The following is a 24,586-nucleotide window of genomic DNA, read 5'->3' on the forward strand; positions in this document are numbered from 1 at the left end:
ATACTAAGACAATTTATAAATGTATGAATGGAGGCCCCATTTGATCTAACATCTCTCACGTTACTCCCCTATTGGTAGATGCACAATCCTTCTTTCCTTTACTGTCACAACAACCGTCATATAGATTCACAGATGATATTTCACAAACGGGAGATTTTCTCTAAAGTTGTTGTTCTTCTGAAGTATGTTTTTCTTCTTTTGTGATAATTACGGTCTCGCGAAGTGTTGTCTAACGTCAATGGCATATGCTTACTGTGGTGTGATTATACAAGCTAGTTTTTAAAGGATAATGTAATTGGTTATTGGTTATTTATGAGGAAAGAGGCAGATGAATTTGCCGCCCTTTGGGCTTTTTTGGAGGTGGTTGACTGAAGCAAATGGTCATTTTAATATTCGTTCTGAATTGATCAAAGTCAAGGGAGACGGGACATTATTTTAAATAGGAATTTCTCTGGATTTGCACAGTTGTGATTTTTCAATATTTCATAACAAAATTCTGTTGTGGCAGTCAATGGTGCTTCTGAACTGTTGGATGCAAACATGATTCTAAAATATCTCTGTGTTCAACCGAACAAAGAACTTGAGACATGTTGGGTGGAGTATCCCTTTAATACCGGTGACGTCACCAAGGCACACATCAACATCCGGGTCACGCTCTCGGCGCTCTGTCGCCTCACGACATTTCTAGTATCGAAGCATTTCCTCATATTCATTGTGTTTACACTGCCGTATGCTAACACGACGACCTTTAACCCGACAGCGTTGATCTTCAGAACACAGAAGAGCTGGAAATAGACGCACGTGCTGCCGGTACGTGACACCGCACGCATATCAAATCTGAACAGCAGCAGCATCAGTCTCTGTGCGTGTCTGATGATGGTCTGATGTTATTCTCGCAGATGTGCGGTGATGAGCAGCATCAGTCTCTGTGCGTGTCTGATGATGGTCTGATGTTATTCTCGCAGATGTGCGGTGATGAGCAGCAACAGTCTCTGTGCGTGTCTGATGATGGTCTGATGTTATTCTCGCAGATGTGCGGTGATGAGCAGCAACAGTCTCTGTGCGTGTCTGATGATGGTCTGATGTTATTCTCGCAGATGTGCTGTGATGAGCGGCATCAGTCTCTGTGCGTGTCTGATGATGGTCTGATGTTATTCTCGCAGATGTGCTGTGATGAGCGGCATCAGTCTCTGTGCGTGTCTGATGATGGTCTGATGTTATTCTCGCAGATGTGCGGTGATGAGCAGCATCAGTCTCTGTGCGTGTCTGATGATGGTCTGATGTTATTCTCGCAGATGTGCGGTGATGAGCAGCAACAGTCTCTGTGCGTGTCTGATGATGGTCTGATGTTATTCTCGCAGATGTGCTGTGATGAGCGGCAACAGTCTCTGTGCGTGTCTGATGATGGTCTGATGTTATTCTCGCAGATGTGCTGTGATGAGCGGCATCAGTCTCTGTGCGTGTCTGATGATGGTCTGATGTTATTCTCGCAGATGTGCGGTGATGAGCGGCAACAGTCTCTGTGCGTGTCTGATGATGGTCTGATGTTATTCTCGCAGATGTGCGGTGATGAGCAGCAACAGTCTCTGTGCGTGTCTGATGATGGTCTGATGTTATTCTCGCAGATGTGCGGTGATGAGCAGCAACAGTCTCTGTGCGTGTCTGATGATGGTCTGATGTTATTCTCGCAGATGTGCTGTGATGAGCGGCATCAGTCTCTGTGCGTGTCTGATGATGGTCTGATGTTATTCTCGCAGATGTGCGGTGATGAGCAGCAACAGTCTCTGTGCGTGTCTGATGATGGTCTGATGTTATTCTCGCAGATGTGCGGTGATGAGCAGCAACAGTCTCTGTGCGTGTCTGATGATGGTCTGATGTTATTCTCGCAGATGTGCGGTGATGAGCAGCAACAGTCTCTGTGCGTGTCTAATGATGGTCTGATGTTATTCTCGCAGATGTGCGGTGATGAGCAGATCAGTCTCTGTGCGTGTCTGATGATGGTCTGATGTTATTCTCGCAGATGTGCGGTGATGAGCAGCATCAGTCTCTGTGCGTGTCTGATGATGGTCTGATGTTATTCTCGCAGATGTGCGGTGATGAGCAGCATCAGTCTCTGTGCGTGTCTGATGATGGTCTGATGTTATTCTCGCAGATGTGCGGTGATGAGCAGCAACAGTCTCTGTGCGTGTCTGATGATGGTCTGATGTTATTCTCGCAGATGTGCGGTGATGAGCAGCATCAGTCTCTGTGCGTGTCTGATGATGGTCTGATGTTATTCCCGCAGATGTGCGGTGATGAGCAGCAACAGTCTCTGTGCGTGTCTGATGATGGTCTGATGTTATTCTCGCAGATGTGCGGTGATGAGCAGCAACAGTCTCTGTGCGTGTCTGATGATGGTCTGATGTTATTCTCGCAGATGTGCTGTGATGAGCAGCAACAGTCTCTGTGCGTGTCTGATGATGGTCTGATGTTATTCTCGCAGATGTGCGGTGATGAGCAGCAACAGTCTCTGTGCGTGTCTGATGATGGTCTGATGTTATTCTCGCAGATGTGCGGTGATGAGCAGCAACAGTCTCTGTGCGTGTCTGATGATGGTCTGATGTTATTCTCGCAGATGTGCGGTGATGAGCAGCATCAGTCTCTGTGCGTGTCTGATGATGGTCTGATGTTATTCTCGCAGATGTGCGGTGATGAGCAGCATCAGTCTCTGTGAGTGTCTGATGATGGTCTGATGTTATTCTCGCAGATGTGCTGTGATGAGCGGCATCAGTCTCTGTGCGTGTCTGATGATGGTCTGATGTTATTCTCGCAGATGTGCTGTGATGAGCAGCAACAGTCTCTGTGCGTGTCTGATGATGGTCTGATGTTATTCTCGCAGATGTGCGGTGATGAGCAGCATCAGTCTCTGTGCGTGTCTGATGATGGTCTGATGTTATTCTCGCAGATGTGCGGTGATGAGCAGCAACAGTCTCTGTGCGTGTCTGATGATGGTCTGATGTTATTCTCGCAGATGTGCGGTGATGAGCAGCATCAGTCTCTGTGCGTGTCTGATGATGGTCTGATGTTATTCTCGCAGATGTGCTGTGATGAGCAGCAACAGTCTCTGTGCGTGTCTGATGATGGTCTGATGTTATTCTCGCAGATGTGCGGTGATGAGCAGCATCAGTCTCTGTGCGTGTCTGATGATGGTCTGATGTTATTCTCGCAGATGTGCGGTGATGAGCAGCAACAGTCTCTGTGCGTGTCTGATGATGGTCTGATGTTATTCTCGCAGATGTGCTGTGATGAGCAGCATCAGTCTCTGTGCGTGTCTGATGATGGTCTGATGTTATTCTCGCAGATGTGCGGTGATGAGCGGCATCAGTCTCTGTGCGTGTCTGATGATGGTCTGATGTTATTCTCGCAGATGTGCGGTGATGAGCGGCATCAGTCTCTGTGCGTGTCTGATGATGGTCTGATGTTATTCTCGCAGATGTGCGGTGATGAGCGGCAACAGTCTCTGTGCGTGTCTGATGATGGTCTGATGTTATTCTCGCAGATGTGCGGTGATGAGCAGCATCAGTCTCTGTGCGTGTCTGATGATGGTCTGATGTTATTCTCGCAGATGTGCGGTGATGAGCGGCATCAGTCTCTGTGCGTGTCTGATGATGGTCTGATGTTATTCTCGCAGATGTGCTGTGATGAGCGGCATCAGTCTCTGTGCGTGTCTGATGATGGTCTGATGTTATTCTCGCAGATGTGCTGTGATGAGCGGCATCAGTCTCTGTGCGTGTCTGATGATGGTCTGATGTTATTCTCGCAGATGTGCTGTGATGAGCGGCATCAGTCTCTGTGCGTGTCTGATGATGGTCTGATGTTATTCTCGCAGATGTGCTGTGATGAGCAGCAACAGTCTCTGTGCGTGTCTGATGATGGTCTGATGTTATTCTCGCAGATGTGCTGTGATGAGCGGCAACAGTCTCTGTGCGTGTCTGATGATGGTCTGATGTTATTCTCGCAGATGTGCTGTGATGAGCGGCATCAGTCTCTGTGCGTGTCTGATGATGGTCTGATGTTATTCTCGCAGATGTGCGGTGATGAGCGGCATCAGTCTCTGTGCGTGTCTGATGATGGTCTGATGTTATTCTCGCAGATGTGCGGTGATGAGCGGCAACAGTCTCTGTGCGTGTCTGATGATGGTCTGATGTTATTCTCGCAGATGTGCTGTGATGAGCGGCATCAGTCTCTGTGCGTGTCTGATGATGGTCTGATGTTATTCTCGCAGATGTGCTGTGATGAGCAGCAACAGTCTCTGTGCGTGTCTGATGATGGTCTGATGTTATTCTCGCAGATGTGCGGTGATGAGCAGCATCAGTCTCTGTGCGTGTCTGATGATGGTCTGATGTTATTCTCGCAGATGTGCGGTGATGAGCAGCAACAGTCTCTGTGCGTGTCTGATGATGGTCTGATGTTATTCTCGCAGATGTGCGGTGATGAGCAGCAACAGTCTCTGTGCGTGTCTGATGATGGTCTGATGTTATTCTCGCAGATGTGCGGTGATGAGCAGCAACAGTCTCTGTGCGTGTCTGATGATGGTCTGATGTTATTCTCGCAGATGTGCGGTGATGAGCGGCAACAGTCTCTGTGCGTGTCTGATGATGGTCTGATGTTATTCTCGCAGATGTGCGGTGATGAGCGGCAACAGTCTCTGTGCGTGTCTGATGATGGTCTGATGTTATTCTCGCAGATGTGCTGTGATGAGCGGCATCAGTCTCTGTGCGTGTCTGATGATGGTATGATGTTATTCTCGCAGATGTGCGGTGATGAGCAGCAACAGTCTCTGTGCGTGTCTGATGATGGTCTGATGTTATTCTCGCAGATGTGCGGTGATGAGCAGCAACAGTCTCTGTGCGTATCTGATGATGGTCTGATGTTATTCTCGCAGATGTGCGGTGATGAGCAGCAACAGTCTCTGTGCGTGTCTGATGATGGTCTGATGTTATTCTCGCAGATGTGCGGTGATGAGCGGCAACAGTCTCTGTGCGTGTCTGATGATGGTCTGATGTTATTCTCGCAGATGTGCGGTGATGAGCGGCAACAGTCTCTGTGCGTGTCTGATGATGGTCTGATGTTATTCTCGCAGATGTGCGTTGATGAGCGGCATCAGTCTCTGTGCGTGTCTGATGATGGTCTGATGTTATTCTCGCAGATGTGCTGTGATGAGCAGCAACAGTCTCTGTGCGTGTCTGATGATGGTCTGATGTTATTCTCGCAGATGTGCGGTGATGAGCAGCAACAGTCTCTGTGCGTGTCTGATGATGGTCTGATGTTATTCTCGCAGATGTGCTGTGATGAGCGGCATCAGTCTCTGTGCGTGTCTGATGATGGTCTGATGTTATTCTCGCAGATGTGCTGTGATGAGCAGCAACAGTCTCTGTGCGTGTCTGATGATGGTCTGATGTTATTCTCGCAGATGTGCTGTGATGAGCGGCATCAGTCTCTGTGCGTGTCTGATGTTATTCTCGCAGATGTGCGGTGATGAGCAGCAACAGTCTCTGTGCGTGTCTGATGATGGTCTGATGTTATTCTCGCAGATGTGCGGTGATGAGCAGCAACAGTCTCTGTGCGTATCTGATGATGGTCTGATGTTATTCTCGCAGATGTGCGGTGATGAGCAGACTCGCAGATGTGCGGTGATGAGCAGCAACAGTCTCTGTGCGTGTCTGATGATGGTCTGATGTTATTCTCGCAGATGTGCGGTGATGAGCAGCAACAGTCTCTGTGCGTATCTGATGATGGTCTGATGTTATTCTCGCAGATGTGCGGTGATGAGCAGCAACAGTCTCTGTGCGTGTCTGATGATGGTCTGATGTTATTCTCGCAGATGTGCGGTGATGAGCAGCATCAGTCTCTGTGCGTGTCTGATGATGGTCTGATGTTATTCTCGCAGATGTGCGGTGATGAGCAGCAACAGTCTCTGTGCGTGTCTGATGATGGTCTGATGTTATTCTCGCAGATGTGCGGTGATGAGCAGCAACAGTCTCTGTGCGTGTCTGATGATGGTCTGATGTTATTCTCGCAGATGTGCGGTGATGAGCAGCAACAGTAACCCTCTGCGACCCTTGAGCTCGGTGTCAGAGATCGATCATGTGCACCTGCTGTCCGAGCAGCTGGGTTCTCTCGTGTCCGGTCACGAGTACAGCGATGTCACGTTCATCGTGGAGCAGAAGCGATTTCCAGCTCACAGAGTCATTCTCGCCGCACGATGCCATTATTTCAGGTAACGTTAGAACAACACACTGTAGCTTCATTACAAATACTGTAGCCTGAGATCAAAGCTTATTTTCCCAAGAACGGTCATCATAATCGTTTTCACGTGTTCTCTGACCCTGACACCCCATCAACTCTTTCCTGTAGCTCAGTGTTAAGAGCATTGTGTTAACAACGCAAGGTCGTGTGTTTGATCCCAGGGGATTGCAGATACCTGTGTATAAATGTATAGGATAATGCTCTCTTTGGATAAAAGCGTCTGCCAAATGCCTAAATGTAAATGTAAACTCTATTATGATTATGCGTATTTCATTAGTCCTTATGAATATATTAAATTGTGATGTAGATCCAGAAAGTCTCGCTTATTGATTAAAATGAATACTGTGAAGCTATACGCAGCTGGTAGTGTGATGGGTGTTCTTCAATTGAAGATTTGTAATGAAACAGCCTCTTTGAATAATAAACTAAATCAATGCATTAAACGCGAGAGGATGTTCAGATTGGGCTGGTGTTGATGAATCTCATCGTCCTCAGGGCTCTTCTGTACGGAGGAATGAAGGAGTCTCAGTCTCAGGCCGAGGTGTGTTTGGAGGACACTCGAGCAGAAGCGTTTGGGATGTTGCTCCAGTATCTGTACACAGGAAGAGCCAGTCTCAGCTCGGCGCGGGAGGAGGTTCTGCTGGACTTCCTGGGTCTCGCCAACCGTTACGGCCTGCAGCTGCTGGAGGACTCGACGTCAGAGTTCCTTCGAACCATCCTGAACACTCACAACGTTTGTTTGGTGTTCGACGTGGCCACTCTGTACTCACTAAACTCTCTCGTCGCCGCCTGCTGCTCGTACATGGATCGACACGCTCCGGACGTCCTGACCTCCGATGGCTTCATAACGCTGTCTAAGGTAACTGTCAAAGAGATTTGATGAACATCGTCGTCTGCCTCATGTTCATTTCACCAGTACATTTAGAAAGTAAATAAATGGGTAATGAATAAATCGACGCGTTAATGTCGTCTGGGATTATCCTCTATTACTGTATATATACTTGTGCGGCGCGCAGGCGGCTCTCTTGACGGTCGTTCGGCGAGACTCTTTTGCGGCCAGCGAGCGGGAAATCTTCCAGGCTTTGGCTCGCTGGTGTCGGCAGAATTCTGAGGCGACGGCCACACAGGAAGTGATGTCAGCAGTGCGTCTGCCCCTCATGACTCTGACGGAGATGCTGAACGTGGTACGTCCCTCGAGTCTGGTCAGTCCGGACGATCTCCTGGATGCCATCAAGACGCGCTCTGAGAGCCGTGATATGGACCTGAATTATCGTGGCATGCTCAGTGAGTATTGATTCCTCATCATCTATAACTGCTTCGTTATAAGTAGAGAGACGATACTGTACATTGATCCGGTCAGGTACTTCCACAACACAGATATTAAAGTTTCTGTGTTTTGTGCGCTTAGTTCCTGAGGAGAACATAGCGACCATGAAGTACGGTGCTCAGGTGGTGAAAGGAGAGCTGAAGTCTGCGTTACTGGACGGAGACACTCAGAACTACGATTTGGACCACGGATTCTCCAGACACCCCATAGAGGACGACGGGCGGGCGGGGATTCAGGTCAAACTCGGCCAGGCTTTTATCATCAACCACATCCGCATTCTCCTGTGGGACCGAGACAGTCGGTACACCCCCTTCCCAAACGCACACACTAAATAAAATCCATCATAAAGGACTTTGTTACATTTAGCATATTTGTCTGTAAAGCCCTAGTGAGCAAAAAAGTTAGATATACTAACATGCCGAGATGCTAGAAGAAAATAAAAACCTCATGTCGTGATCTCTATTTTATACACTGTATGCTCTATCTGCCAAACCTGATAGCAAACATACATCGGCAAGACGTTTTTATTGTTTCCTAGTCTGCAACGTTTCCTGTCAGATGTCATATAGACCTCTAGAAGACGTCTGTAAGATGTTTGATGTAGAATGTATGAAAAACTGCCCTTTCTAAGATGTTTGTCAGATGTGTTTACAAAACAAATGTTTTCCAGATCTTTAGCAGACATCTTACAGACGTACCTGTGTCATCTGGGTACATTTCGAGTAGTTAAATGTGTCACTCGGTCTCCCCCTGTAGGTCATATTCATATTACCTCGAGGTGTCAGTGGATGAGCTGGATTGGGTTCGAGTTGTGGATCACTCAAAGTTCCTGTGCAGGTCCTGGCAGAATCTGTTCTTCTCTCCGCACGTGTGCAGGTACAGTGTTGCTCAGACAGCCAGACGCTCGGCATAAAGTCTGCTTCTCACGGCCGTTTATTAAGTCTACGCGACTATGTGACATTTGTGTCTCAGGTACGTGCGAATTGTGGGAACACACAACACGGTTAATAAAGTCTTCCATCTGGTGGCTTTTGAATGCATGTTCACTAACCGTTCCTTCACGCTGGAAAAAGGGCTTGTGGGTAAGAAAGCTTTTGATCTGTAGATTATGGATATTGTTATTTATTTCTTGGAGCAGTGATGTTCATTGGCCTCTTGTATCCTACATGTGCTTTTAGTGCCCAGTGAAAACGTGGCCAGCATCTCAACGTGTGCCAGCGTGATCGAGGGCGTGAGTCGCAGCAGAGACGCCCTGCTGAACGGAGACACGCGCAACTACGACTGGGATTCTGGTTATACGTGTCACCAGCTGGGCTCCGGTGCCATCGTCATTCAACTGGCTCAGCCTTACATCATCAGCTCTTTAAGGTGCGCCCTGCGCCCGCACCGTCTTTTCACGCATGCTCACGACAATTTGTAACAATTTTACTTGTATTTAATTTCGTACATAGTGACGGTTTGGTTTCTGTGCGGGGCTTCATTGTTGCTTTATTTTAACATGAATACGTGTTTGTAGTCACATTATTTCAAGTTCCTGATTTAGAATATTTAGGAATTACGCTAAGGCTGATCCTTTCTGAAAAGTGTTTTCAGACATTTCTAATATGCAAACGAATGGGCGGGGCTTGTTGAAAAATCAGTTCAGTTTATGCCGTCCGGAGGCACAGAAACGCAGTATTTAAAGCTGCAGGTTTGCAGAAGAAACATGGATTAGAGGATGTGTATTACATTTCAGGCTGTTGCTCTGGGACTGCGACGAACGCTCGTACAGTTACTACATCGAGGTCTCCGCCAATCAGCAGCACTGGACGAAAGTCGTGGACCGAACGCAAGTAGCCTGTCGGTGAGCATCTCTGAGTGCATGGTGTCTGTTCACATGAATGTGATTGTCATGTTTACATCAGTGTGTTATTCCCCTACGTCAGATCCTGGCAGACGCTGACCTTTGACAAACAACCCGCGTCGTTCATTCGGATTGTGGGAACGCACAACACCGCAAATGAGGTGAATGAGATTCTGCATTGCCCGAAGACGTTTTCAATGCATTTTTTTAAAGCATTTCTGTCTGTAACGTGTGACCTTTGACTCCTGCAGGTTTTTCACTGTGTGCACTTTGAGTGTCCCACACAGTTTGAAGCCGGAGTCGTGGAAGGCAGCCCGGGACACGCTAAACCTGCAGCCCCGCCCCCTGCTCAGCCTCCACCATCATCATCCCCCTCTCACGTCTAACAGGAAAAACTCGCTGTGAAAGAGATTTAGTCCACAGAATAGCACTTGTCTGATTGTCACAAATCGTCACAAAATGGGTTTCTGAATAAGCTAATATTTGATTAGGAAATGATTTGTACGTTTTTGATTTGTTATTTATTTTTAGGTAGTTGATCTAGTTTTTGTCAGGTTTTCTAATAACATCATAAAACTCATTTTATTTATTTCGAGTATTTAGTACTTGTTTGCATGTATTGTTTACTGAACACTGCACAGTGGAAGTTAGAAACGCTTCTTCTGTTGAGACACATTCCAATTGAATCATCATCCTTAATAAATCCGACTAAAATGCACATTTAAAACGAGTTCAGTGTTGTGTTTTAGACTTTAAATATGCTGACGTTCATGTAGTTATGTTAGTTTGATCCTAAACATTATTGCTCAATAATACATGATTCTCTAAACCAGTCTTCCGAGATTTAGAAGTTGTTTCTCTGAATTCCTCATCCGGACTTTAACAAAGCTGTAAATAGCATTCCATGTGCAGGTGTGCATATTCATGTGTTTTAATGATCAGATCTTATAAATAAAGTGTTTTGCAAACTATACCGGCTGAAGCGAGTAATGTCATCTAAGATATAAACAATTCACTACCTGTGATTGTCATGAAAATAGCAGCTATTTGTGTTACTATCTGAACTGTGACTTCATCCTAAAGTCAGACCAATATGGCACTGTATCGTATTCATACGCACGATAACGAAAAAATTGTGGAATCACAATACAATGTTTACTTGTTTTTTTACATATCGAGGACAGTTCTGTTGCTTAAGTCCAGTTTTGCTTCACTCCAACAGAAACAATTCTTTCAAAAGCCTTTCAGGTCTTCAGACGATGAGGTGTCTCCAGCCAAATAGCCTTTAAAAATCTTTTTTTGTAGTGAATTGAGTGTCTTCTACTCCAAAGAGTTTTCTTGGTCTTATGAGAAATTAATCTCTAATGAGAGTTTAGTTTATATCAGAATTTATTAAACGGATTCTTGATGTGATTTTGGGTTTAAGGATGAATGCCGACACATTCAAATCAGGTTTTGTGACGCGAGACTGAAATATCAGTGTGAACCTCTGAGGGGCTGGAAAAAAAAGTAAAATCGTGTTAACCACACGCTCATGCAGTTTACATTGAGAACGTTGTGTTTTTAGTAACCTATCAAGGGCAGGTGTATGCAGCAGCATATAATCAAGTTTATACGTACTGTTTATTAATTATGGAAATACAGAAGAAACAAATGACAAGGAGAACACAGAGTTCAAAAATGTAATGGGAAAGGCGAGCAATCATTTATGATAAACTCAACAGCAGAATCTGAAATGAACCGGAATCTCTTTAGTTCCATAATCCCCCTCAACCATTCATTCTGAAATCCAACAAACTAAAAAATTCATGAGCTGTGTATCGTGACGATACAAAAAGAAACAAAAGTGCCTCATGGATTGAAAAACGATTTCTTTGAATAAATGTCACAGAGCACTACTGACATACTTTGAGTTAAGAGTTTATCGAGATCAAATGAATACTGATTTAACAAGTCAAACAAATCATCATCTAAAAAAGAAATGAACAGAAAAGGAAATGATGATGTTTGACTTGTACACTCCACACGCTGCACCTGTGACAACAGCTGAAATACTGAAGTGAGCTCTCGGCATCTGTCATGCGTCTGTACGCGTGTGACAGGTGACAGAAACAGCAGCTCTGAATCTTTTCACGTGACCTCACTGAGAGTATGGCGGGGTCATTCCTGGAGTCTTTAAAACAGACTAGCGCAAAAAGCTGATGCGTCATTCACACAGAGGAGGGGCTGTGACGTCATGTGACTCAGGAAGCCTCTGACGGCACGTGTTCCTCGAACCCTTCGCTCTCTCGGACCAGCGCTCTCTCCAGTATCACGCGGCCCTCTTTATAGCGCTGGCTTTCCTCTGTGGCAAACTCATAGATCCAGCCCAGTTTACTGTTGCAGTTTTTACAGCTGACATCACGCACCATGTGTCGTCCTGTCAGCATGACCCTGTCCTGGACTTCACTGTACTGCAGGTTCACCACCTGAAAAACAAAACACGCACAGATTTACAACCGTTTCTCACCGTCTCGCCTTAAAGGTATAATATGTAACATTTTTGCAGTAAAATATCCTTAAACCTCTAGGTCAGTGTTATAGATTTTGTTAAGTTGAGTACTACTTACAATATCTCAAATGTTTCCAACTATTTGTAAATCGTGAGAAAAATGGCCATTTTAACTAGTGAGATGGGATCGTGTCTGGCTGTCGCCTGTCAATGGCGTCATATCCGTGTTTACAAAGCCCCTCGATGGAAAGCCAGCAACCTTCAGCCGAATGCAGGAAAGCAGACTAGACGCTGATATATGATAGGCTGAGGTGCCTCACATGATTCGTGTAAGCCGTTGCGCTTCCTCGCGTATGATTATTATATCGATCAACAAGGTTAGTCTCATTGGTTGAATGTCTTTTTCTTAATTTAGCACAAGTGTCACGTCTATACAGTGAGGGAAATAATGATTTGATCCCCTGCTGATTTTGTAAGTTTGCCTGCTTACAAATAAATGAAGGGTCTATCGTTTTATGGTAGGTTTTGAAACTGATAGAAACCGAATATCAACCAAAGAAAATGAGGGAAGAAAATGTATATAAATTGATTTGCATTTTAGTGAGTGAAATAAGTATTTGATCCCCTACTAGCCAGCAAGAATTCTGGCTCCACAGATTGGTTATCTGAAGTTAGACAATGAACATCAAATGATTCAGAAAAGGCTTTAAAGAAAGTGCTGTGAGACCGAAATCAACCCCGAGAACAGCATCCCTACAGAGAAGCTCAGTGTTGGAAACATTATGCTTTAGAGCTTTTCTCTGCTCGGGTACAGGATGACTTCACAGCATTGAGGGGTTGAGGGAAATGTATATGTACTGTAAACTCTTGGACAAAAGAACCCTAATAAAATAAAAAACATATATAAATATATAATGCAAATATAAATCTAATAATGGTTACTAAATAGAAATATTTTGATTTTAGAAATAACATTTGCTGGTTTTCTCTTTATACTCGCATGAAATGTATTCTTTTACTGTACTACACACAATATGTTTTTCCTCTGCATTGCATTTATTACATTCATGTCTGTGGTGCAGAACATCTAGGAACACTTTCAGTTTCACTGTGTTGGGACATTTATCTTCTTTGTCCACCAAAGAAACCTTCTATTAAACAGCAACAGTAAGACGCAGACAAACCCATATTTTGACAGGAGGTGACCACACATATCTTTAAAAACTGCTGTTTTAATACTTTTTTACTAAAATCAAGTTAAACTTAGAATTCACCTTAATAATGATGCAGTTGGCCTACATTTAAAGAATGTATAAGAAGTTTATAATGCTGTCATGCCTTTCTTATTCCCTAATGCATCTGTCAAAGTTAATGGGGAACAATACAAAACCCTTTAAATGAATTAAATATGTCACCAAAAAACCTCAATACAAGCTTCCCTTGTTTGTCCTATGACAGGACCGTTTGACAGCCTTTAGGTGGGAGACTTCACCACGACGGACCGGTCGAAGCTCTCAATTTACCGGTCAATCTACGTTCCTACTCTCACCTATGGTCATGAGCTTTGGGTCATGACCGAAAGGACAAGATCCCGGATACAGGCGGCTGAAATGAGCTTCCTCCGCAGGGTGGCTGGGCGATCCCTTAGAGATAGGGTGAGAAGCTCGGTCACCCGCGAGGAGCTCGGAGTAGAGCCGCTGCTCCTCCACATCGAGAGGGGTCAGCTGAGGTGGCTTGGGCATCTGTTACGGATGCCTACTGGACGCCTTCCTCGGAAGGTGTTCCGGGCCCGTCCGACCGGGAGGAGACCCCGGGGAAGACCTAGGACACGCTGGTGGGACTATGTCTCCCGGCTGGCCTGGGAACGCCTCGGTGTCCCCTCGGAAGAGCTGGAGGAAGTGTCTAGGGTGAGGGATGTCTGGGCATCTCTGCTTAGACTGCTGCCCCCGCGACCCGGTCCCGGATAAGCGGAAGAAAATGGATGGATGGATGGATGGAGGTGGGAGACAGGGGTTATTTATGCTATTCTGCCCATAGAACCACTTTGAAATGGCTTCAACGGACTACTACATTTTTCAGAATCAGCGTCTGTAGTGTATTTTGTTCACAGTGTAACTTCAGTTTCTGAGGAATGATGTGAAATGTCCTAAAAGAACAGACACACACCAGTAACATAAATCTTCACATCACGCGTGTCCCATAATGAACAGCACATTACACTGATCTCTTAACATCTGTCAGAGCGCACAGGTAGTTTCTCTTCAATTAAAGTACAAGGAAGGATATTTTCATCAATACCTTACTGTAGTATTTACCTTACTATTCATTTGATTTTCAAGTATGTGCAATCCCTGGGATGGAGCCCATGACCTTGTCGTTGCTAGCATCTTGCTGTAGAGCGTGAACTAATCTTAGCTTCAGGATCAAAGCTTGATCTTGATCTGGGGCCTGTACCATGAAGCTGGTTTAGGTGGCTAGCCAGCTATGTTTCGGTTTAGTTTGTGCCAACCCTGGGTTTTATGTACCATGAAAGTAGCTCGGCTTTAATCGGTGTTCGTCGCCATGGTATCTTACGCTGCACGGCTATGTTCTGGGTTCAAGATCTCAGACTGAAGTTTGACCAATCAGCTGTGAGCCATGAAACATATAGGTGACGTAATTGACTCACAGTGCGTGTTAGAATGTCTAGTTATTTTTTATACTGTTTAATAAAATAAAAATATAAAATCAAATATTGGTTACTATTGTAATGTTAGGATGGCACTCGTAGGAATAAGGACCATACACACGCACGTCTGTGTTAACTCGTAGTCGTCTTTATTAACATTTCACAGGCCATGGCATTACGGATGAACCCCGTACTACTACCGTAGTCCCCGTCTTAAGCGGGCAGTACATAACGTGCAATGATTACCGTAATGACTATCACTACAACTATATAGGTAAAATCAGATTTTACAGATTTGCTGGCTTTCCCTTACACTCATATGAGATTCAATATACTTACTTATATTCCACTTTTATTGTATCACATGTATTTGCATTGGATTTTTTACATTCTTGTCTGTGGTGCAGAACATCTAGGAACATTTTCAGTTTCACTGTATAAGAACATTTTTCTTTGTCCTCAACCGTAGTTTTTATTAAGGCTTCAATGAAAAGACTGACCCTGGTTAATGGCGCAAAGTCTATTAAATGTAAAGGCTTATGTATTCTGTTGTAAAAGCAGGCCGTTTTATTAAGTGTAATTCTTATATTTTCTTCCGCTTCTCTGTGTTGCAGAACACACCGCTATTTTATAATTCTGAGCTCCGTTGTCTTTCTGCAAAAAATTAACTAGTTTTTTTCTGCAGAGCATCATATCAGACTAAAAGGAGACCAACATGCAACCAGTCCGCGTTATTTTTTGGGTAACTTGTTTGACATGAACCATCAGTACGTGCATGTTTCATTGATTTTAAACACGTAAGATGTCAGAGTTTACAATGCAGACGCGGTGTGGTGTCATTTGCCTGTCAGTGTCAAAATAGCCGTTTACAGCTTTAACAAATTTGTAAGTTCAGAAATATATGAGAATGAACTTTATGTGCACGCGACTCCTCTCATGTGTACTCGGAAGGGAAATGATGAAGCAGATGTAAGGTTAACTTTCTTGATTCTGCTGCCTGAATGGATGTTTTTTGTCCGCACGCAGGTTAAAATTGCAATATGCGGGAGCTTCAATGAACTTTGTTGTAATATTTCTGTACGCATGCCTTACATAAAAAAAGTTGCCCGCAAGGACACGGACCCCTTGTAGTTCCACCGAGGACCCCGCGGATCCTGTTTGCCGTAGGCCTACAGCACTACAGTAAATGTGTGTACTATATAGTCGTTTAATTTAACATTAACTCAATCAGCAGTGTTTCTGAAACACCTCGCTCTTGCGTAGACAGCAGAAACATATCACTCCATGGCTGAAATTCAATTTTGTGTTCATATTGTGGAAATCGCTTTATTCATTTATAATGCGATTGGTTTAGCCATGCTGACGTTACTTCGTTCATGTGCACGCGCGCGCAAACTAATCTTAGCTTCAGGATCAAAGCTTGAGTTGACAAAGAAACTCCACGAGCTGCTTCATGGTACCAACAAAGCTTGATCACGTTGGTTTGGTTTTGTCAACCCAAAACTAATCCTGTAACCCTGAGTTTGTTCAGCTACATTCATGGTACAGGCCCCTGGTCCTGTAACCCTGAGTTTGTTGAGCCACATTCATGGTACAGCAGGACATCTCAAAGGGGGCGTCACCCAACAGAACCCCAGGTGTAGTGCGTGTTCTTTACCTTGTTAAAGAGAAATGCTCGTCCGGTGGCGCCGGTGAAGCGCGTGGATATCAGCTCTGACCGGTTTGTTAGAATCGTGTCGCAGTTTGCGCAAGAGAAGAGTCTCGTGCCTCCGATGTGATCCAGAAAGATCCGACCCATCTGTGACAGATCAACATGACGTCATTCTGACAGCTGGATTAAAACAACATGACTAACATTACAGTTTAATTCTCATTTTATCTGATGTGACAGACACGATCACAACCGAACAAACCTTTATTACTAACGGCGAGCTCACCGTTTACCGTGAAATAAAAGAGGAAACTTCTGCTCGGTTGATGTCAGTTCTGCTCTTTTCCGGTCTTCCGTCTTCTTCTGTGGTTTCTTCAGCCAACTTCAGCGGTGAACAGCGCCACCCACTGTGACGGAGTGAAACAACAAGGAGGATATTTCTCAAATGTGTTCTGTATCTGATATTAGTTCATTTCTAAGTTGAGCAAATGTTCTTGCATAAGTTGAATGAATGAACGTTATATAATTATAATAATGTGAAAGTTATAGTTTGAACATGATTTGTGTGACATGTGCTTTGTCTGATACACTAATTTAATAACTAAAACATGTAACAAAAGAGAAGTCACGTATTTTGACATTTATTTGATTCAATTTATTTTTCAAACGAAACAAAAACAAACATATGGACAATACAATCACGCACATATTCTATTGGTATCGAAATCAACAATAGTGGTCTGGAAAGTACTTGGTATTGGATCAAAAAACATATCACCCACCCCTGATGGACATATTGTTTGCCTAAAATATAAAAATGACTTTTATTAAAGTAGGCAAGAGTCTTTACTGTGAATAAATCACGGCTGGGACACCCGCTGGTCAATGCTAGGAGTGTTGTAGTCAAGACAAGACCAAGACTTTAAGGCGTTGAGACCAAGACCAGACCAGTACTCTTCAAATTCATAATAAGCATTCACATAAACCTTACCGTAAAAATAAAGCATTAACAACTGATTGCAAATATAAAATCACATTTAAAAATCACAGAACAACCGCTCTCTTGTGAGACTCTTACAATATATCATACACAGCAAAATCGCAAATGTTAAATTAACTCTCCCAGTGTATTTATATATAATCCACATGAACAAGAAATAAAACTGTTCAAACGTACAGGTCATTTTTCAATCATCTTCAGGTCATTTGTATTCAATTTGTTGACATTTTGGCATAATTACCTATTCATTTCTAATAAGCAGAATGTTTAACATCTAATAGACAAATAAAAATGGACAAATAAATGAGTCCATACTGTAGATGTGGTCTTGAAATAAAATCTGTGGCATACAAGAGACGAAAAATCCTCACAATGCTGCATAGAGTCAACAGATTTAAATACTACGTGAACTAAACCAATGAGCAAGTTTGTGGAATCACACGAGTACCACCCGCCAGTCCTGAGTTACAGAGGTTAAGCTTTAGTCTGAGACTATGACGACACGAAGACCAAATACATTAAAGTCTGTGAGAAAGTCTTGAGTACTACAAGAACTACTTTAACACATACATGCATAAACACATGTAAAATAATAAATAAATAAATGAGATTCTTTTCTTTATTTAAGAGAATTATTTTCCATTACTGTATATATATGTACCCGCTGAGCTATTGGCTCTGACAAGGACTTCTTTAAAGTATTTATGCTCAGTTTGGTTCCACATTGATTCATGAAGCACAGGTAACTTCAATGAACTAAAATGATAAAGGCCTCAATATTGAGCCCCGACGTAAAAACTTTCTTGATACCTCGGTATCAGGTGCATCAGTTATCAACTGTAATCAAATCACACAGATTCACTTTTGAAAGAAGCATGCTATATCCAAATCTATATCCATATCCAAATCCAGCATAGAGCGGTTGAGTGAATGTGGTGCTGATGCTGTGGATGAGGGTCATTGTGTCAGAGACGCTGTAGAAGGACAGAATTCCTGCTCTCTCATCCACATACACTCCTATTCTATCAGATCTGAGCTTTACAGAGAGATTAGTGCTGATGTTATTGTGTCTGAATGAGTAACTGGAGCGAGAGCAGATCAAACTCCAGGACTGATCATTACATCCAAACACACTCTCATGACCTCGTCCCTTCCTCCTGATGCTCTTATATGACACTGATATATCCACACGAACACCAGTCCACTCAATCTCCCAGTAAGAGCGTCCACACACACTCTCTCTACACAACACCTGACACACAACATCAAATCTGTCTGGATGATCAGGATACTGACGCTGTTGTGTGTTTGTGTTTGTAATCTCTCTGTTGTCCTCAGACAGACTGAGATGTTTATTCACTGTATTTATATCCGGAGTCAACTGAAGAGAATCTGAGGAACATAAAACACATCATCTGCATCTTTACATCACAAAAGTGATAAACCAGAGAAATATTGAGATATTCTTCATTGTTGACATCAGACTTCAAACAGAGAATCCTCCGTCATTATTGTTTTCAAGATATGATTCACTCGGCTCAATTGATGCTGTTAAACTGAATGAAATCTCAGATTCTGTTCATCTGAACACACACACACACATCATTGATTCCACCAATCAGGTTATCTTGTTCAAAACAAGCAATCAATGAAGCCGAATGTTGTGACATTTGAAGAAAGTGTCGCTCTGTGACTTCAGGGCAAATATCTGACGGTCAGAACATGCAGAATATAAATAAATTCATCTTTTCATTAGCTACATGCAGATGAGTTTATTCATTCATTAGTTTTATGTTGTTAGTTTTGTGAGGAGTACAGACGCTCTTTCTGTCGTCTTCATTAATGTCACAAACTCATATTTGACACCATATGAACACAAACAATAATTCACTGATTCAAATCATTTGTTCTGGACTCTCTCAACAGCTCTTGATATCACACGTGTCATGAGATTCTTCATTGTTGTGTTTCTCTGTAAAGTTTGTGTGTTTGATGATGTCGTGGATGTGTTGATGTGTTTGGAGACACTTACACTTGAGGAACTGATCTCTGGTCTTGAGTTCAGGACTGAGAATAATCTCTGTGTGTCTCACTTGAGAAATAAACAGACATTTGATTCTCAATCACGTCTCATGAAATCATTTGTGTTTCTACATGATAACAGCTGATGGATGTAAAGAGTCAATGGATGATACTTCACCTCTCTCAGAGATCTTTTCTAGCCCTCGAGTGCAGAAACGCTCCAGTTCATCTCTCAGATGAGACACAGATTTGATGACATCATCAAAAGAGAGGAGAGAGCTGACAGTGATGCTGGACAGAGAGTCTGAAGATCCAGAGAGAGACGGCAAACTCTACACGCACACGCACACGCACACGCACACGCACACGCACACACAGACACACACACAGACACACGCACAGACACACACACAGACACACGCACACACACAGACACACGCACACACACACACACACGCACACACGCACACACGCACACACACACACACACACGCACACACACACACAGACACACACACAGACACACGCACAGACACACACACAGACACACGCACACACACAGACACACGCACACACACACACACACGCACACACGCACACACGCACACACACACACACACACACAGACACACGCACACACACACACACACACACGCACACACACACACACACACACACACGTGCACACACACACACGCACACAAACACACACACACACACACACATGCACACAAACACACACACAGACACACGCAAACACACACACACGCACACACACACACACACGCACGCACGCACACACACACACACACACACATGCACACAAACACACACGCACACACACACGCACGCACACACACAGACACACACACACGCACACACACACACGCACGCACGCATGCACAAACACACACACACACACATGCACACAAACACACACGCACACACACACGCACGCACACACACAGACACACACACACGCACACACGCGCACGCAGACACACACAGACACACACACACATACGCACACACACACACATGCACACAAAAACACACGCACACACACAGACACACACACGCACAATGAAACACATGTTGTTGTGTATCTAAAGAGCACTGGTCTGTTTTTCACATGTCTGTTACCTTCAGCAAATGGATGTGATGATGTGAGTGTAAAAGCTTCTCCAGCTCAGCGTCTCTCCTCCTCAGATCATCGATCTCCTGCTTCAGTCGCTCCAAGAGTCCTTCAGCTGAACTCACTGCAGTCGTCTCCTGATCTCTGATCAGCTGTGTGACCTCAGAGCGTCTTCTCTCAATGGACGAGATCAGTTCAGTGAACATCATCTCACAGTCTTCCACTGCTGTCTGTGCACACCGCTGTTACACACACACACACACACACACACATTACTGTGAGACACACTGAGACTTCACTGAGACTCTTCTGAGATCTTCTGCTCCAAACTCACCTTGTGAGACTCAACAGCATCTTTGAGCTTCTGAAGGTCTTTCTGTTTCTTCTGGATCTGCTGCTGAAGTTTATTCTTTGTTTCTCCAAACTGACTCTGAAGAATTGAACACAATGACTGTATAACAGAGTCTGTTTGAACTATTAATGGTCATTTAGCTCAGTAAACTTCTATGGTAAGACAATGAAAAAGCATCTTTTGAAGAATAAAATAAGCACCTGTTTCTCCGTCCACGCTGCAGCAGATGATACAGTGTCATGTGTTCTGTGTTCATCTATACACAGATTACATATAAGCTTCTGATCCGTGCGACAGTAAATCTCCAGAATCTTGTGGTGTCGAGGGCAGATCATGTCATGAAGTGGTTCAGTGGCGTCTATCAGGTTGTGTCTTTGACCTCTGAAGAGATTCTCGTGTTGCTCCAGATGAGTTTGACAGTAAGAGTTGAGACACATCAGACAGGATTTGATGGCTTTGTGTTTTCTTCCAGTACAGACGTCACACTCCACATCTCCAGCGGAACGGTGATCAGAAACAGCACATTTAGTCTTCTTCAGTTTCTCCGTCATCTCAGCAAACATCACATTCTTTGCTAGAACAGGTCTTGGACTGAAGGTTTGTCTGCACTGAGGGCAGCTGTAGATTCCCGTCTGATCTTCTGGATTCCAGCAGTCTGTGATACATCTCATACAGTAAGTGTGTCCACAGGGAACAGTCACTGGATCCTTCAGTAGATCCAGACACACTGAACACATGAAGTGATCCTCTGAAATACTCGCTTCTGCCATTTCACTGTATCAACACACACAGATAGAAACACCAAACACTCCACAGATCCAAGTCACTTGAGTTTCTTTTTCTCTGAACTGAAGGACTTCCTACTTCAGTTTATGAAACTAGTTTGACAGGTGATGTTATAAACACGTCCTCTAGATGACAGCAAAGTCCTTTATTATGGAAAATCTCTTGCATGGGGACTATATTTGAACTCTGGACAGATATTTCAGTCATGCAAAACCAAACCAAATATCCTAATGGTGAAGATTAATCTCTTTCAGTATTCACTAGATAATAATCTGTGTTCAGTTTATTTTATGATCTTTGTTGGGAGAATATTTAACGTTGAATTTTAACAGTGGCCTATACAGGACAAACGTCTCAGTTACGTATGTAACCTCCGTTCCCTGATGGAGGGAACGAGACGTTGTGTCGACAGAATGGGGTTTGACTTGAGAACCTACCTTCTCTGACTGACTTGAACAGGCCAATGAAAATTGGCGAATGAAATTTGCATGCCGGACTCCGCCCCCGGATATCCGGGTATAAAAGGGAGCCGGTGTGCCGCATTCATTCACCTTTTGTGCTGAGGAGCCTGAGGATCTTGCCCCGACTGCTGCAGCGGGCGGCCAGCGTTGTGGCATGAAGGACACAACGTCTCGTTCCCTCCATCAGGGAACGGAGGTTACATACGTAACCGAGACGTTCCCTTTCTGTCGGTCTCTCGACGTTGTGTCGACAGAATGGGGTTCCTCGGAAAACGCCACAGCGCTGTGCCGCGTCACAATTCCTCGCGAAGCGACGTTGACTGGCCTGGGCGTGTCAAACGTGGGCGCTAGCATGAATTGCAACCTTCCAGTGGAAGGGAAGGGGTCCAGAGCTTACCTACAAGATGGGAGCCCCTTCCTCCGGCCGTCACGGACGGCGGCCTAGTTCTCTTAACAGCGAGAAGCCGCCCGGCACCGTAAGGGCCACTGGGAAGCGTCATTCCCCCATGAGGGAACGCGCTACGGAGACCACTTCCTACCGCAGGGAGGAGTTTAGTGGAGACCCACACACGGTCTCACCAGATAGGGGAGAGCACGTGGGAACATGCAGACACGAGAGGGTGTCGCGAGCAGGTGAAGTACACCTGGGAGAGGTCATGGGCCATCGATTGAGAGCCATTCATGAGAAGACAACAGACGGAACCGCCCTGTGGGGGGGGTTACTACGTGTGGAGCACTAGGCCTTGTTTGAGTCCCTGCTAGGGCTCAGAAACAGGCCAAGGGGGGCAGGGCTGCTCCAGGGGCCAGACATGGAGGTTCCAGAGGTCTGGTCTCGGATGCCACAACGTGCCCTTCCCCTGAGAAAGAAGGTCCTTCGTCAGGGGAATCTGCCAGGGGGGAGTTGTCGTCAGGAGCATTAGCTCCGAGAACCAAGTCCGGTTGGGCCAGTAAGGCGCAACTAGTAGCACTTGATGCTCCTCTTCCCTGACCTTGCACAGGACGTGTGCAATGAGGCTCACTGGGGGGAAGGCGTACTTCCACTTGTCCCGCGGCCAGCTGTGCGCCAAGGCATCCGTGCCGAGGGGGGCCTCGGTCAGGGAGTACCAAAGCGGGCAATGGGTGGTGTCCAGGGAGGCGAACAGGTCCACCTGTGCCTGCCCGAACTGCACCCAAATGAGCTGGACTGCGCGGGGGTGGAGCCGCCACTCTCCACGGGGCGTCGACTGACGAGAGAGCGCATCGGCTGTCTGGTTCAGGTCGCCCGGGATGTGAGTGGCTAACAGGGACTTCGTCACCTGCTGGCTCCACAGGAGGAGGCGTCGGGCGAGTTGCGATAGCTGCCGTGAACGAATACCACCCTGTCGGTTGATATACGCCACAGCAGTCGTGCTGTCCGACCGGACCAGCACGTGCTTGTCCTGCACGAGGGGAAGGAACCTCCTCAGTGCAAGCAGCACCGCCAACAACTCTAGGCGATTGATATGCCAGCGCAGGCAGGGGCCCGTCCAGAGACCCGACACTGCGTGCCCGTTGCACACAGCACCCCAACCCTGCAGGGAGGCGTCGGTCGTCACCACGACGCGCCTCGAAACCTGCCCAAGAGGGACCCCTGTCCGCAAAAAGGTCATTGAAGACCATGGGGTTAGGGTGCGTCGGCAGAAGGGCGTGATCGGGACGCGCCTGCTGCCGGTGTGCCACGCACTCCAAGGAACTCTGCTCTGTAGCCAGTGCTGTAGCGGTCTCATGTGCATCAACCCAAGGGGGACCACCCCCGCCGAGGACGCCATGTGTCCCAGGAGCCTCTAAAAACGTTTCAGGGGGACCGCTGGCTGCTGCCTGAAGCTCCTCAGGCAGGTCAGCACCGACTGGGCACGCTCGGAAGAAAGACGTGCCATCATGGAGACAGAGTCGAGTTCCATACCGAGGAAAAGGATGCTCTGCACAGGGGAGAGCTTGCTCTTCTCTCGGTTGACCTGTAACCCCAAATGGTCTAGGTGCCGGAGCACCAGGTCCCTGTGTGTACACAACAGATCTCGCGAGTGCGCCAAGATGAGCCAGTCGTCGAGATAGTTGAGTATGCGCACCCCTGGGCGCCAGGCCCTGAAAAGGGCCCGGCTGGTGTTGCTGGGAACGCTTCTGCTTCCGCGGAGGTTGGTGACGGGATGGTGCTCTCCTCTTCGACGTCCTTCTCCGGGAGGCCGCCTGTGCAGGGGGCGCTGGGGCCGGAGTCTGAGTCGAAGAGGGGCGGGGCTGCTGGGAAGCAGACGCCACGCGGGACCTCGACGGACGATAGGCGGCCGGGTCGCGGCGGGGCAGGATATGCTTAATCGCCTCCGTCTGCTTCTTTACCGTCGAGAACTGCTGAGAGAAGTCCTCGACCGTATCACCAAACAGCCCACCCTGCGCGATGGGGACGTCGAGAAAGCGAACCTTCTCAGCGTCCCGCATCTGCGCAAGGTTTAGCCAAAGGTGTCTCTCCTGGACCACCAGTGTGGACATCGTACGACCCAGGGCTCGCGCCGTCACCTTTGTCGCCCGAAGAGCGAGGTCAGTGGCGGTGCG

General features: G+C 45.8%; 3 protein-coding genes across 6 annotated transcripts; 1 reads left to right on the forward strand and 2 right to left on the reverse strand.

Moving 5' to 3' along the window:
• Positions 1-576: 576 nt before the first annotated feature.
• Positions 577-10,429, forward strand: LOC306904722 (BTB/POZ domain-containing protein 9-like). 2 transcript variants are annotated; one of them, XM_079474772.1, is made up of 11 exons: positions 577-810; positions 6,062-6,259; positions 6,784-7,147; positions 7,305-7,572; positions 7,697-7,916; positions 8,372-8,491; positions 8,588-8,697; positions 8,794-8,983; positions 9,351-9,458; positions 9,541-9,619; positions 9,710-10,429. In XM_079474772.1, the coding sequence occupies exons 2-11, from the start codon at positions 6,072-6,074 to the stop codon at positions 9,842-9,844; spliced, it is 1,782 nt and encodes a 593-aa protein (XP_079330898.1). In that variant the 5' UTR covers positions 577-810; positions 6,062-6,071; the 3' UTR covers positions 9,845-10,429. The 2 variants fall into 2 exon arrangements, with proteins under 2 accessions (XP_079330898.1, XP_079330899.1); XM_079474773.1 differs by having other exon boundaries at positions 633-810; positions 5,996-6,259.
• Positions 10,430-11,126: 697 nt separating this feature from the next.
• ypel5 (yippee-like 5) lies at positions 11,127-16,692 on the reverse strand. Of its 3 annotated transcripts, none has more exons than XM_079474805.1 (3): positions 16,531-16,692; positions 16,275-16,415; positions 11,127-11,926 (listed from the first exon to the last, which is right to left on the reverse strand). In XM_079474805.1, exons 2-3 carry the CDS (start codon positions 16,413-16,415, stop codon positions 11,702-11,704), a joined length of 366 nt encoding a protein of 121 aa, XP_079330931.1. In that variant the 5' UTR covers positions 16,531-16,692; the 3' UTR covers positions 11,127-11,701. The 3 variants fall into 3 exon arrangements, with proteins under 3 accessions (XP_079330931.1, XP_079330932.1, XP_079330933.1); XM_079474806.1 differs by having other exon boundaries at positions 16,555-16,679; XM_079474807.1 differs by having other exon boundaries at positions 16,562-16,635.
• Positions 16,693-16,892: 200 nt separating this feature from the next.
• On the reverse strand, positions 16,893-21,627 carry LOC306904724 (tripartite motif-containing protein 16-like). The gene is made up of 6 exons (XM_079474775.1): positions 20,978-21,627; positions 20,760-20,855; positions 20,434-20,667; positions 19,469-19,622; positions 19,301-19,360; positions 16,893-18,660 (listed from the first exon to the last, which is right to left on the reverse strand). The coding sequence occupies exons 1-6, from the start codon at positions 21,545-21,547 to the stop codon at positions 18,095-18,097; spliced, it is 1,680 nt and encodes a 559-aa protein (XP_079330901.1). The 5' UTR covers positions 21,548-21,627; the 3' UTR covers positions 16,893-18,094.
• Positions 21,628-24,586: the final 2,959 nt, after the last annotated feature.

The sequence above is a fragment of the Barbatula barbatula genome (genome assembly GCF_947034865.1).
Source record: "Barbatula barbatula genome assembly, chromosome: 15".
Classification (NCBI taxonomy): domain Eukaryota; kingdom Metazoa; phylum Chordata; class Actinopteri; order Cypriniformes; family Nemacheilidae; genus Barbatula; species Barbatula barbatula.